Source organism: Euprymna scolopes, chromosome 39, assembly GCF_053919585.1.
Source record: "Euprymna scolopes isolate OS-2025 chromosome 39, ASM5391958v1, whole genome shotgun sequence".
Taxonomy (NCBI): Eukaryota; Metazoa; Mollusca; class Cephalopoda; order Sepiida; family Sepiolidae; genus Euprymna; species Euprymna scolopes.
In genome coordinates this window covers 38,663,014-38,676,967 of record NC_136520.1, presented here as the reverse complement: position 1 = coordinate 38,676,967, position 13,954 = coordinate 38,663,014, and the positions used below count along the sequence as shown (strand labels likewise).

General features: G+C 35.7%; 1 protein-coding gene across 4 annotated transcripts in view; it reads right to left on the bottom strand.

The window, feature by feature from the left end:
• Positions 1-13,954, bottom strand: part of LOC145263763 (protein arginine N-methyltransferase 6-like) — a 66,014-nt gene that overhangs the window by 37,824 nt on the left and 14,236 nt on the right. For all 4 annotated transcript variants that reach the window (XM_080120795.1, XM_080120796.1, XM_080120798.1 and 1 more), the window contains one exon: positions 7,621-7,674. In XM_080120795.1, coding sequence (XP_079976921.1) covers positions 7,621-7,674 — 54 coding nt within the window. The remainder of the gene's footprint in view (positions 1-7,620; positions 7,675-13,954) is intronic.

Below are 13,954 nucleotides of genomic sequence, written 5' to 3'. Positions count from 1 at the left end.
TTTAGGCATTTTTGTTTTAAGTTGTTAATGCGCTGTGTCAAGTTCAGTTTATTATCAAAAATGATTCCTAAAAACTTGGTGTGTTGTACTACTGGTATTAATTGAGCTGTGAGTCAAGGTAGTATTTTTGTTTCCTACAAAAGTGGACGAATGTGGTTTTGCTTTTGGATATTTTAAATGCATTTTGATTAATCCAATGGTCTATTTTGTTGAAACAATGTTGCATTTGTCTTTAAAATTGTTGGCATGTTTGGTGAGGAGCAAGTTATAGAGAAGTCATCAACGAATAGGGTGTTTTCAAACCCCATGTTAACAATTTTAGTTATATTGGTTTTAATTAGAAATAGGGTGACAGATAATACACTACCCTGTGGTACCCCTGTTTCTTAAATGTACTGGTCTGATGTTATGTTTCCCATGCATACTTTATATGTTCTGTAAGATAGGAATTCTTGGATAAACATTGCTAGGTTTCCTGATTCCCATATTACGAATATCTTTCAGGATGCTATACCTCCATGTGGGGTCGTACTTTTTCAAGTTCAAAAAAGACTGAGATCATATGATGGTTTCTTATTAGACCATTATGGATGAATGTTTCTAGTCCAATAAGTTAGTCATTAGTATGTTGGTGTGGTCTAAATCCACTTTGGTGTCTGGAGATGTTATAATTAGGGCGAGGACAACAGCATATTCTTTTCATTGTTTTGACTCTCGAGTGTGTAGCCGTTGATATCTTATATGCTTTTATATAGAGTGATGTGGTTCCCAGTTGATTAACTGTGTCTAACTGTCAGATATATACTCGAGAGCCCAAACAACGAAAAGAATATTGTTGTCAAAGCCCTAGTAATAATTTTCTAAATAACTAGCCTGGGTGCCCGGCATTGCCTGCGTATTTGAAAGTGTGTGCTAAGCAATAGTAGGCAAGCAAGTGAATGTGAAGAAAGGTGTTTAAAAAAAAAAAAAAAATAAAAATAAAAAGGTAGTAGCGGGGGGAGGGAATCAAAACAACAGTAGGCAGCCAGGGTAAAGAGAGGCGTTAAAAAAAAAATTTTGTAAGTGGTAGTAGGCAGGCAGGCTTGAACCCGTGACGCAAAGGCAGAAAAGAAAGAAAATCTGACATCTTAGCCGATGTCTCCATGACGTGGCCGGAAGTCAAAAACGTTGAAATTAACAGAAGTTAATCCAACAGTGACTTGCTAAAATGTTGGAAAAAAAAAAAAAAAAAAAAAAAAAATTGACCTCTCCTTGTACAAAACAGCCGGGTTTATAGAGTGAAGGAATTAATGTTTTGGGCCAATTTTTCGATATTTGTCATCCGAGACATTGAGCTTCAAAATGATACCGATCTTGTCAGGATCCATCACTTCTGTCAAAAGTTTTTGTGAGACATACATAATACATACATTTAAACAAACAGGTGAGATTTACATTATAAATAACATCAGTCTTTCATTGAGCATCCTTTCCATAGTTTTACAGATACAACTTGTTAGAGCGATGAGACGATAGTTGGGATGATGTTAGATTAGAGCCAGTGTTTCAGGAGGTTGTTAGTCAATTATCTGTAGGAAAATGTTGAGGGAGGTGTCTGGCAGGTGTTTTAAGAACTGATAGTGAATATCGTCTGATCCAGTGGCTGTATCCTTACTTTTATGTATTCTATTGTTGTGAATGAAGTCTTAGAATATTCCTTGTTATTGGATGTGAAGTTGAGTTTTTCCTTTTCTGCATAATTTCTATATTGGAATTTAGGGGAGTAGTGGTTGGATGACAAGTTTTGGCTGAATTCATTTGCGATTATATTTGCTATCGCATCTTAGTCTATAGTTCACTTCAATCTGGTGTGCTTATATGGTTTATTGGTGTTCCAATTTTTACCCCAGTTATTTTTCTTATTGTTTCCCCATGTTTTTTTTTTTTTGTGGCATGTTGTTTTTTTTTTTTTTTTTTTTTTTTTTTTTTTTTACACAGTGATCACCACTTATCAAGGCCCGGAAGCCACTCAGGGATAAGGGTTATTGCAAGTACATTACGTTAGTGTGGAGCTTTGATGAAGTGTTTAATTAGGGGGGCGGTTCATTAGGAATTTGTTAACATTAGACTTGAAGACATCCAAGTTGTAGTCCGGAGGGAAGCAGGCAGACGGAACAGAGTTCCACAGGCGTGCAGTTCTAAGAAAGAAGCTTTGCTCATGAAATCCGCGTTTTGATTTAGGCACAGATATAGAGTGAGGGAAATTTTTCACAGTGGATTCAGCTAGACGGGTGTTTATCGTGAAAGATTGGCGAGGGGGGACCAGGGATTAGAGTTCAGACGAGCACCTGCCATGAAAATAACAATAAAACAAGGATAGGCTCGCAACGTCTCTTCTGTGGGAGAGGGGTTGCAGGGTAGAGAAAAGGGCATCCCCCACTAAACCACAAAGTCTATTTTGTACTCTGTCAAGGCATGATAGGCTGTTTTTGGCAGCTCCTGCCCAGATATGGCAACAGTATTCCATCCTTGGCCGTACTTGGCTTTTATATAGATAGAGAATTGCATCAGTAGCGAGATATCTTCTGGAGCGGTAGAAGGATCCCACCATCTTTCCTGCGACCTTGGCAACAGACTTGATGTACGTGTTCCATTTCAGATCAGGAGTAAAGGTCAAACCCAGAAGCTTGTCAAAACACGGGGCCTCACCCAGACGAGAGCCATCAATCACAATTGATGCCAGCTGGGGATCAGAGCGTTGATGATGTTTAGTTTGAAAATATAATTTTGCTAGGTTTCTTTTTTGCTTCTTTTAATAGTGTAGCACGCTTTTGCTCGTGTTTGTTGGTATTTTTGGAGGTTGTTTTTTGTAGAATATTGTTTGAAGAACTTCAGCATTTTTTTTCCTGTTGGTTATTTCCTCCTTGCATTCTGTTGTGAACCATAGCGTTGCTTTTAGGTGTGGTTTAGTGGAGGATTTCGGGATTATTTTGGTTGCTACTTCGTTTAGTATATTGAAAACTAACATTGAATCTGGTTCGTTAACTATTTCTTGATTAATTAATGTTGAGCAAAGTTTACTAAATTCGGTCCAGTTAACTTTATAGAGTTGCCATTTTGGTTTTATTTCTTCTGTTGTGAGTTCCTGAGTTTTGAGAAAAATTGGGAAGTGGTTACTGCCACCATGGTCATTATGTACCTCCCTATTGAAAGTCCATAAATATTGTGGGGGGAGCATAGGGTTAGGTCAATAGCTGATGTTGTTCCTGTGCCTGGGTGAAGGTATGTGTGCGTTTTGTCATTGAATATACATAATTCAGGTGATCCCAGTAGTGATTCAATAATATTTCCAGTTTGGTTGATATTTTCACATCCTCACATTTTGTTGTGGACACTGAAGTCCCCCAATGAAAGGGATGGGGAGTTGTGCAATCAGATCTCCAATTTTGGTTTTATTTAGTAATTGTCTGTATTTTGGAGATGAGGTGTTTTCATTGATTGAGATTGTCGGACTGACTTCCTCATCTTGCGTGTTATAGTCACAACGTTTCGGCCGTTTTGCCCTCCGACCTTCATCAGGTGTTTTTTGTATCGAACTGGGGAACCGTTTGTTAGGAATCTCGAACCCAACCCTTTATTATTATTACAGGGGTACCGTGTTTGGTTTTATTTAGTTTGTATTTAGGTGGAACGTAGATTGAACAAATAGTTATTGGTTGGTGGAGTGATGCTTTAATTGCTTTTGCTTGAAAGTTTGTTTGGAGTTGTAATTTCATATGTAGCATCTGGTTTTTTATCATAATTGAGATACCACCTATTGGTTGGTTATCTCTTTTTGATCTATTTGTTTGGTTGTAGATGTGATATCCTTTGAAGGTGATATTGTCAGTTTCCTTTATCAGGGTTTCTGTGGGCCATTTTTTTTTTTTTTTTTTTTTTTACAAGGTAGTCACTACTTATCAAGGCCCGGAAGCCACTCAGGGATAAAGGTTATTGTGTGTACAGTAATCAATGGGATAATATCGTAATAATCGTTAGTATTGGAGATTTGATAAAGTGTCTTACTTAAGGGGGCGGTTCATCAGGAATTTGTTTATGTTGGACTTGAAAAGAGCCAGGTTGTAGTTAGGTAGGAAACAGGCAAATGGAAGAGAGTTCCACAGGCGTGCAGTTCTAAGAAAGAAGCTTTGTTCATGGAATCTATGTTTTTGTTTTGGTTTAGATAAAGAGTGGGGAAAATTTTTGGCAGTGGTTTCAGCTAGACGGGTGTTTATCGTGAAAGATTGGCGAAGGGGGACCAGAGATTGGAGCTCAGACGAGCACTTGCCATGGAAGTAACGATAAAACAAAGACAGGCTCACAACATCTCTCCTATGGAAGAGAGGTTGCAGGGAAGAGAAAAGGGCATCCCCCATTAAGCCACAAAGCCTATTTTGCACTCTGTCAAGGTAGGATAGGCTGTTTTTAGCAGCTCCTGCCCAGATGTGGCAGCAGTACTCCATCCTTGGACGTACTTGGCTTTTATATAGATAGAGAATTGCATCAGCAGTGAGATATCTTTTAGAGCGGTAGAAGGATCCTACCATTTTTCCAGCGACCTTGGCAACTGACTTGATGTACGTGTTCCATTTTAGGTCAGGAATAAAGGTCAAACCCAGAAGCTTATCAAAACATGGGCCAATTATACTGGGGTTGTATTTCGCTATTATACGTGTAATTTCTTCATAATTTGGTTTTGCGCCTCTGCAATTCCACTGTATGATGTTTTTATTCATGAGGTTTTGCATGGATAGGTTCTTTATTTTGCTTTGGGTTTTTGTTGATTATTTCTTTGCATTTTTCAATGCTTCTCTTATCTTTCTTGCTTCTAGGAAGGTCTTGTAGGTGCTTGCATCAACTTCCATTGTGTATTGCTTTAGGTTTTTGGTTTGGTACATCATTTGGTGTTATTTCTGGTTTGGATCTAGAGTGGGAGTGTTCACAAAAATTTTTTTTCACCTCCAGGCTTTTTGGTTTGTTTTCATTTGGGCTTCTTAATTTTCTGTCTTGAGTATCTTTCTTGGTTTCGATTAGTTTGAATTTATTTTAATCCTCAACCAGCACCATTTCTGTTTTCTGTTTGTTATACTGATTTTTCTTTAGAGGTTTTGTTTTCGTGGGTGAAAGATCTTTGGGTTTGGTAGTAATATTGGATAAGTTTGACGTTTGCTGTTTTGTTTAGTTTGTAGTATTTTCAGTTCCATCATTCTGGGTTGAGGATTTTCTTTTAGGTCCCATCTAGTTAAATTTTCCTTTAATGTTTCTACTAGTAATCTTAATTCTTTCATCAATTAAATCATTGTTTTGAGTCGTTTCTTGTCTCGAAATCGAGTTATTTGTCATTTTAGCTATATTTGCATACGTTGGTGAGTGATGTGCTCTCAACTAACCTTCACATTCTTTTAAGTCAGCTGCGTGTTTTTGTTTACAGTTTGTGCATTTTAATGGCATTTCGCAATTAATGCGTCCTTCCATTTCACCAGTTTTCACATGTTCGTAGTCTGGTGCATCTGTCTTTCTGATGGCCATTTGGATCTTGGAATGTAACTATACTGTTTTTCTTTTATATATGCTCCGTTATATTTAACATATTTAGCTTCTAAACGAAAATGATTGGTATACACAAAGAATGAACTATAATTGAAAACACATATACATACACACACATATATATATATATATATATATATATATTGCAATCATAACATGAACATTAAAATGGGTCTTCCTGAGTAAAAGTGGGAAATTGGGGGTAAAAAAAAAAAAAAAATTAATGTGGGAGGCCAGCTGACCAGTTTCACCCTAACTTTTCGTAAGTTGGATCAAGGGATTCCCTTTTTTTACTAATAAAAATCGAATGAAATGGGAGATGATACATTTAAAAAATATAGAAGCTGAATGCCTCTGTGTGTGTGTGTGTGTGTGTGTGTGTGTGTGTGGTCACGAATAGGCTCCTATATGGTTGACTATTTTAAAAAACTGATTACATATAATGATAGATGTATCGAGACACAGGAATGGGTATGTTTGATCTGGCGGAACAGTGGTTCATTAAAAATGTGGGGTCTGTGTCCGCGCTTGCTCCACATAGTATGGAAATAAAAAATTAAAAAAAAAAAAAAAACGTTTACAAGTGTTTTTGATATAGATGTACATAAGAATACTTTGATAAGTATGTTTTAATTTAAATAGGGATGTATAATAAAATTGTGGGGTCTGCGTTCACGCCTGGCCTCCGTAGAATGGAAATAGGCACAAACTTTAATAAAGACTTTTCATATCTATCTGCGTAAGTATACTTTGATAATTATGTTTCAATTTGAAGAAATATGGTATAATAAAGTTATGGGGTGTTCGTTCGCGCCTGACCTCCATAGAATGGAAATATGTCACAAAGTTTAACAAGGTTTTTTAATATAGATCCACAGAATATTGTGATAAGTGTTTCAGTGTGAACAGGTATGGTATAATAAATTATGGGGTTTATCTATTTTATTTTTACTTTCATCATATTTTGCTTTTGGTTTTGATACCCCCAAATTCGAGGCTATCTCTTTACAACCCTTCCTTTTCATAACCTATCATACTTTCATAAATCAGAGTCCATTTTCTGTAGGCTGTTTTTGAACTCGGTCAATGACGGGTACTTTTGCTAGTATATATATATATATATATATATATATAAAATGCTATCAATGTTTCCCTTGAATGACATTTTATTTACAAACACCCAGAGTTTAAGAGGACTTAAAAGTGAAACACGTTACCGTGGGAAGGTTTCCTTACAGACTACAACATTTTCAATCACAATGTCAAGCATCTGCCATGCTATCCTGTCAATTAAACAGTTTTCAATCATTTCATACTATTCCGCCGTCTTACTGAAAATCTCACCGACCCTTATCCTCGAGTGGCTTTTAGCCTTGGTGACTGGGGGAACCATTACTAAAAAAAAGAGAGAGCCTCCTACTTATTGTGCGAGTATGAACAGTTCAGTTGGTATGAATTTTTTTCTCCCACAAGTTTTTTTTAAGTACTGCTTATAAGAGGTGAGGTGTGCGTGTGTTTGTGTTCAAACTGCTAAACATCAATGTATGTTGTTATGGTGACAAGTTTTTGATACTTGACTGGAGATAGTTTGAATCTCGTTTTTATGCTGTGGCTATCGGCTCCAGTATATATATATATATATATATATATAACTACTTAATTTACTCGCATAAAATTAATATACGAAAGTATAGATTTATGCGTAAACTTTAAGTATTTACTTCAAAAGTGCTCAATACGTAGGTAGAGCTAGTTAGTAAGTTATAAAATATATATGGTGATTAAGCTACACTGAATATTCCGCGTTTCATCCACTCTAGGACTCTTCAGGCTAATGCGTGAATTCTGTGGTTGTTTGTCGTTTTTGATAAAAACAACAAACAATCACAGAATTCGCGCATAAGAGTCCTAGAGTGGATGAAACGCGGAATATTCAGTGTAGCTTAATCGCCATATATATATTAGTAATAAAATAAGTTCAAATCCTGCACAAATTCTGTTATAAACAACAAGTAATCAATGAAGATCATTCAAGAAAATAAAATTACTTACTTAAAATATATTTGATCTGTTTCTTCTTCAGTTTCTGCATACCTTTGGCATAAGCTAAAAAGAAAAGGAATTCTTTAATTCAAAAAGAAAAGGCAAACCTAGAAGAAAATATACATTAAACAAGTGAAGCATGCATGGTTCTTTGTGAGTACGCAGTAAACGAAGCATAAAAAATATGACTAAGTGCCCCCCCCCCCTAGCCCCAAAAGTTTCCAGGGGACGTCAAATCCTGGTAAAAATAAACAATCGGTGCAGTTTTAGGCCTTAACATATGTAAATTTGAGTTCTGCACCATGCGAAAAAAAAAGAAAAAAAAAAGAAATGACTAAGTCCATCATTTGCAACCCCCCCCCACCATTTAGCCCCAAAAGTCCCCAAAGCATTAGCATATTTAAATTTGAGTTCAACACCATGTAAAACTGCTAAAGATTGGACAAATATTGTAAAATAGTCCCAAAAATGAAGTGTTTTTATTAGCCCTAAAAGAGTATCACGAAGCAACCACAAACAAAATTATATAGAAATCAGTTAGTTACAAATTTTGAGAAAGTTTTATAAAAATCCAAGTCATCAATTTTTTTAATAAGCACAAAATTGTCAATTTTAGACATTTTAACCCAAAAGGCACCTCTAGAGGAGCAACCGGAGTTTTCCAGGAAAATCTGTTGTTACTTTTTTTTTTTTTTTTTTACTCATATCATGTTTAATGTTTGTACAATTTTTTTTTTTTTAAATTCCAAGGTGTAGTTATTGGGAAAAGTGCGGACAGACGAACGGACAAGAGTGAATTTACAGGTCCACCCTCCTTTTGTGTGTGTGTGTGGGGGGGGGGAAGACCAAAAATTAAAATTCATAAAAATTGAAAATTAAAAGCTTTTTTCAATGCAAGATATTAAAAATTTATCTTTACTTTAATCTTAAATTTTTTTTAGAATAAAATTCTATCTTCAAGGATCCCCCCCCCCCCCCAGTCTGTGTCATGCGCATGTGGCGGTATCTTCACAGCTTCAATGTTTATATTAAAACATTACAGATTCAAACAACTTTTGTAAAAAGCATAGGCGTTAAGTTATGCCCACCCCGACTCCCGGGAAAATTATCCAGCAGATAAATACAAATTTTGCTGCCACCCATGCACTTTGACATTGCATGACCTTTATCCACACTGAACCAAAACAATTGACCTTAATAATTGGCTAAGATTTACATAAATAACAATCAACTGACACCTCAGATATTTTTGATCACAATAAACCTTGTCATTAATTAATTCCAGTTATTTGTTCGCTTGAGGGTGGCACTAAAGTAATATGTCCATTCCTTAATACAGTGGATTTCAAGGAAAGGGGGGAAAAAAAAAAAAAAAAAAAAAAAAAAAACCCTCTTCCTTCCTAGCAACTATAGCATTTTCAATCACAATGTCAAACTTCTGTCATGTCATCCTGTGAATTAACCATAGTTTTCAATCATTTCATCATATTGTTTCATCGTCTTACTGAAAAATCTCACTGACCCTTGTTCTTGAGTGGCTTTTTGCCTTGCTAAGTGGTGACCCATTATAAAAAAAAAAAAAAAAAAAAATAATCAAATGCTTATTGAGAGCATGAACAGTTCAGTTTGTATGAATTTTTCTCCCACAAGTTGTTTTAAATAGTGCTTATTTGAAGTGAAATCTCAGGTGCTGTACGTGTTCTCCGCTTATCTCAGCATTGTTTCCAGTCGTCCTGGTCTTCTTGCCACTGGACTCAAACAGTACCGATTCAGGAGGGGTGTGGTTGGAAATTGCGGAACCCTTGCTTCACAATTACATGCGCTACTGCCCCTAAGGGGTATCCTTTGTCTTTCAAGACTGAATGAAAGCATGGGGGATTTGAAGTGAGGAGTGTAACCTGCATATTTATGATGTTACTATCGGCTCCCAGTGGCTGGAGCCAAATTTTTAACTGATTTTTTTTATGCTTTTGGAGATTTTTTTTTTTTTTTTTTTTTTTAGCTCTTCAAATGTGAATACTGAAAAAATAAAAAATTTCTCTTAAATTTAAATTTATAAAAGGCAATACAATATAAAGGAGTGACAAATATAAATGGTGAAAAGTTTAAGATATGCAGATTCATCTTTATTAATAACTAGCGGGGGTACCCGGCGTTGCCCGAGTGTTTGTTTCCGGGACGGGGAGGGGGGGGAGTTTTAAAAAATGTTATGGTAGGTAAGTAGGAAGGATCAAACCCGGAGTCATGAGTAAAAGTAGGAAAATAAAGTGTGAAAAAAAAACAACAAAAAAAAAAAACATCTGCAACGTTAACAGTTCGGCCACCGAGAAAAGTCCATTCCAGTTATTTAGGAAAAAAAAAAAAAAAAAAAAGACTATGGTAGGTCGGCGCGAACGTGAAAATATAATGTGAATTGTTCAGCACGCTAACCACTACGCCACAGAGCACTGCAGCTTAGTTTAGTGATTTTAAATAACTTCACATGAAAGAACTACGAAGCCAAACCGGTGTTCTCTTCTCAACTGTTCCTTGTGAACGATCCCCAAACGGTGTTAAGTGGTGTCAGGGGGAGGAGGAATTTATTAGAGAGAAAATATTTTACCACTTCCATTGATCTTAACCGATTTTGGCCGTGACTTCTCAGCAGAAAAAGTATAGAAATCTAAAATTATCGAGGAATTTGAGAAATAATAAGCCTATAACACACCTCAGATATTGTTCTGCCGTTTGTGCATATTATATTTGCATGAAATATCTTGATTTTTAATCCTATTAAGGTCAAAATCAGACGGGAAAAAATGAGTTCATTTTATTTATATATTAATAATAATAAATATAAATATATACACACACACACACACGGTGGCCCAAAAGTAGGTTTACAGTTATTAAACTACCTTTTATATGGTTGAAGTTACTTGCTAATTAAAATGTACAAGCAATATAAAATACTCCAGAGTATAGATCTAATTTACATAAACAGCTTGGGCCCGTTTTTTTTAATGGACCTGTAAATTGGGAGAACTACCTGGACATGCTTCGTGAAGTAGTAGTACCACAACTCAGAACTAAACCTGACTTTGATGAACATTTCTTTCAGCAGGATGGAGCACCATCACATTATGCGTCTAAAGTAAGAGACTACCGTACCCAAGTGTTTCCACAGCGTTGGTTCGGAAGAAGGGGCAGCATCGAATGGCCACCATGTTCACCTGACCTAACCCTAATGGATTTCTTTTTTTTGGGAGGGGGGGGGGTTGTTAAGAACAAGGTTTATGAGAAGAAACGCAAAACAATAAACGAGTTAAAAGATTGCATTCATGTCGTATTCACAGAAATTGATGAAGATCGGAATTTGTGTCGCACTGTGTGTCAGAGTGTCCTGGAGAGATTTGAAGAATGTTGCAATGTTGAAGGCGGACATTTTGAGCATCTGAGAGATTAAATTATTTGTTTCTATGTTAACAGGTATAATGAATTTCCCGCTGTTCTGGTGTCGAATTTCAAATAAATATTTAAACTATTTGAAGTTAAAGAATTTCAAATATTAAATAACCAAACCTACTTTTGGGCCACTCTATATATATATATATATATATATATATATATATATATATATATATATATAAGTTTAAGGGGCCTTAAGAAATTGAAATTCAAAGAATCTTGCTTAATTGGTGTCTAATGACAATGGATCAAATTTAATGCAAATCTGAATTTTCAAATGGAAGGTTATATCCAAATATGCCCTTTAAAATACTCCAAAGATACTGAAATTAATTTATTCAACAAATACGTTTTGATAAAAGCTGATATTTTTATGGACAGAAAAACCAATAACATGCAGCAAATACGAGTTTAACATTTCTATGAAAAAAGTGACCATTGTATTTTAAATATAGAATTAACATAAATTAATAAATATTCAGAAAGTAATATTGTGCTACATAGTTCAATACAAATAATAAAATCATATTGTGAGAAACAATCTATAATTTACTCCTTCAGTCCAGAATCTCGTTTCTTTCGAATGTTCCCTTTTTACATAACGTTTTGCCCACTTCTTTCTTTGGGGTGAAGACCTGCTGCACATCAAAATTACTTCCTCACACCATTACAACAATAATCATATTATGATATTTGGAGACGAGGCTACATCGAAGGGAGGTCACTCATTTTATGCTCAGGGTTGCCAAATTGGACTTTTTTCTTCTTTTTTCTTTTAAGTGGTCTGGCCTTCAAAAATTATATTTGGTCTTAAAAGCATAATGTACAGATTAGCTAAGGAAACACCAAGTAGAATATTATATAGACGGATATCTAATACCCTTTTGTTTAGTTTTCCACCAAATCGGGGAGATGAAATGTCATGAAGCGCTCTTATTCTCCTTTGCATAAAACTAAATATAGACCACATTGGAATTTATATACTATTTATTATTTTATTATTACATTTTCACCCCAAACAAGGCGCATTGCCACTTTGGTGTAGGGAGCTACTATCAGGGGCAACAGCTACTGTGGTACTATGTAGGGATTTGGGCAGCAAGATGTCGCTTCACATTACACTTGAACTTCTGCACGTCAGTATGGTTGGGGAAGCAGGGACCTGGACCTGGAATGGAATTCCAAAGTCTAGCAGTTCTGGGGAAGAAACTACTGGAGTAGAAAGATCTTTTACATCTAGAGATCTCTACTGTGTGCGGGTGGGATTTTGCTGTCTGTCGGGTTTGTCGAGGGTGTTTACGTCGTGGGGGCACAAGTGCTTGCAGTTCGTCAGAGCATTCGCCATTAAAATACTTGTAGAACAGGCAGAGGGATGCAACATTTCGTCGATGGGACAGAGGCTGAAGCTTAGATACTAGTTCAGGACCCATCAGATTGGCGACTCTTTTGAACCTTGTCTAAGAGCGAGAGACTAGTTAGCAGATGCACCAGCCCAAATATGACAACAATACTTCATACATGGGTGAATTTAAACTTTATACAGGGCTTGTACCGATACTCAATATTATCTATCTATTTTATTTTTTGATATTTTTTCTTATCTTTTTAACCAACTCTCATTTGCTTAATTTTTTAAATTTATTTTCTGTGATCTTATTAAAACGGTTGATGTTTAAATTTCACTATTCAAGAGAAACAACTTTGTCAAATGGGTAAAGGGAGATAATTATACTGGTTAAGTAACACTAATAGGGGTAAAGGGAGATAATTATCATACTGGTTAAGTAACATTAATAGGGGTAAAGGGAGATTAATTATCATACTGGTTAAGTAACACTAATAGGGGTAAAGGGAGATAATTATCATACTGGTTAAGTAACACTAATATGGGTAAAGGGAGATAATTATCATACTGGTTAAGTAACACTAATATGGGTAAAGGGAGATAATTATCATACTGGTTAAGTAACACTAATATTGTTAAAAGGAGATAATTATCATACTGGTTAAGTAACACTAATATGCCTAACAGCTCCATTTCAAATTCGCGATTTCTTATTTTAGGAGTGGATTCTGAACATGCATATGTAACTTTATACAGATGGAATAGGCAACCTTTTTTTTTTTTAATTTTTATTTTTAAATGATTTGATTTTTTTTTTACTTAATATGAATAGTCATTTTTAAAAGATGAGGCCATCCAATTGATGCTGATGGATCGACAGATGACGTGCGGAATCATTGAAAATAAAAATGCGTCCATTCAATCCGCATGTTCAGCAATCGTATGAGCAGAGAAAGATTCATGTAAGGGCACATCCAATAAAACATGAGGGACCCCCCCCCCCAAAAAAAAAACAAACAAGACAAGTCAAACATGTGGATCTCCCTCCATGAGTGAAATTTACTTTCACCATGACTAATGTTTGTGCAAAATTAAAAAAAAAAATTCAGGGATTAGTTATTGAGAAAAGTGTGAACAAACAAACGAACGAACAATTTTGGGGCTATTTTACACCTATAATGACCGGGGTGGGTAGGTGTGTGTGGGGGGGGGGGGGACACACACAACCAGAGTCATCCCGGAAAATCCGTTCTGGTAAAAATTTACTTTCACCATGACGAGTATTTTTTTTTTTTTTTGTGAAAATTTGGCAAGTTGAAATGATAGTACCTGCCATGTCAATAACGATAGTGTGCAGAACCTCTCTACCAATCTCTTTGAATATTTGGTCTACAGACTTGAAACTTGATATGTAGGATATTTGAACCTGAAGCACACTTTCTATTTGGTTATTGCTACTATAAGGGGTAAAAATTGAAGAAAAAAACAAAGAAAGAGCCAGTTAACCTTGGTAGAACTTCTGAGCATACATACATGTACATTTTTAGCTTG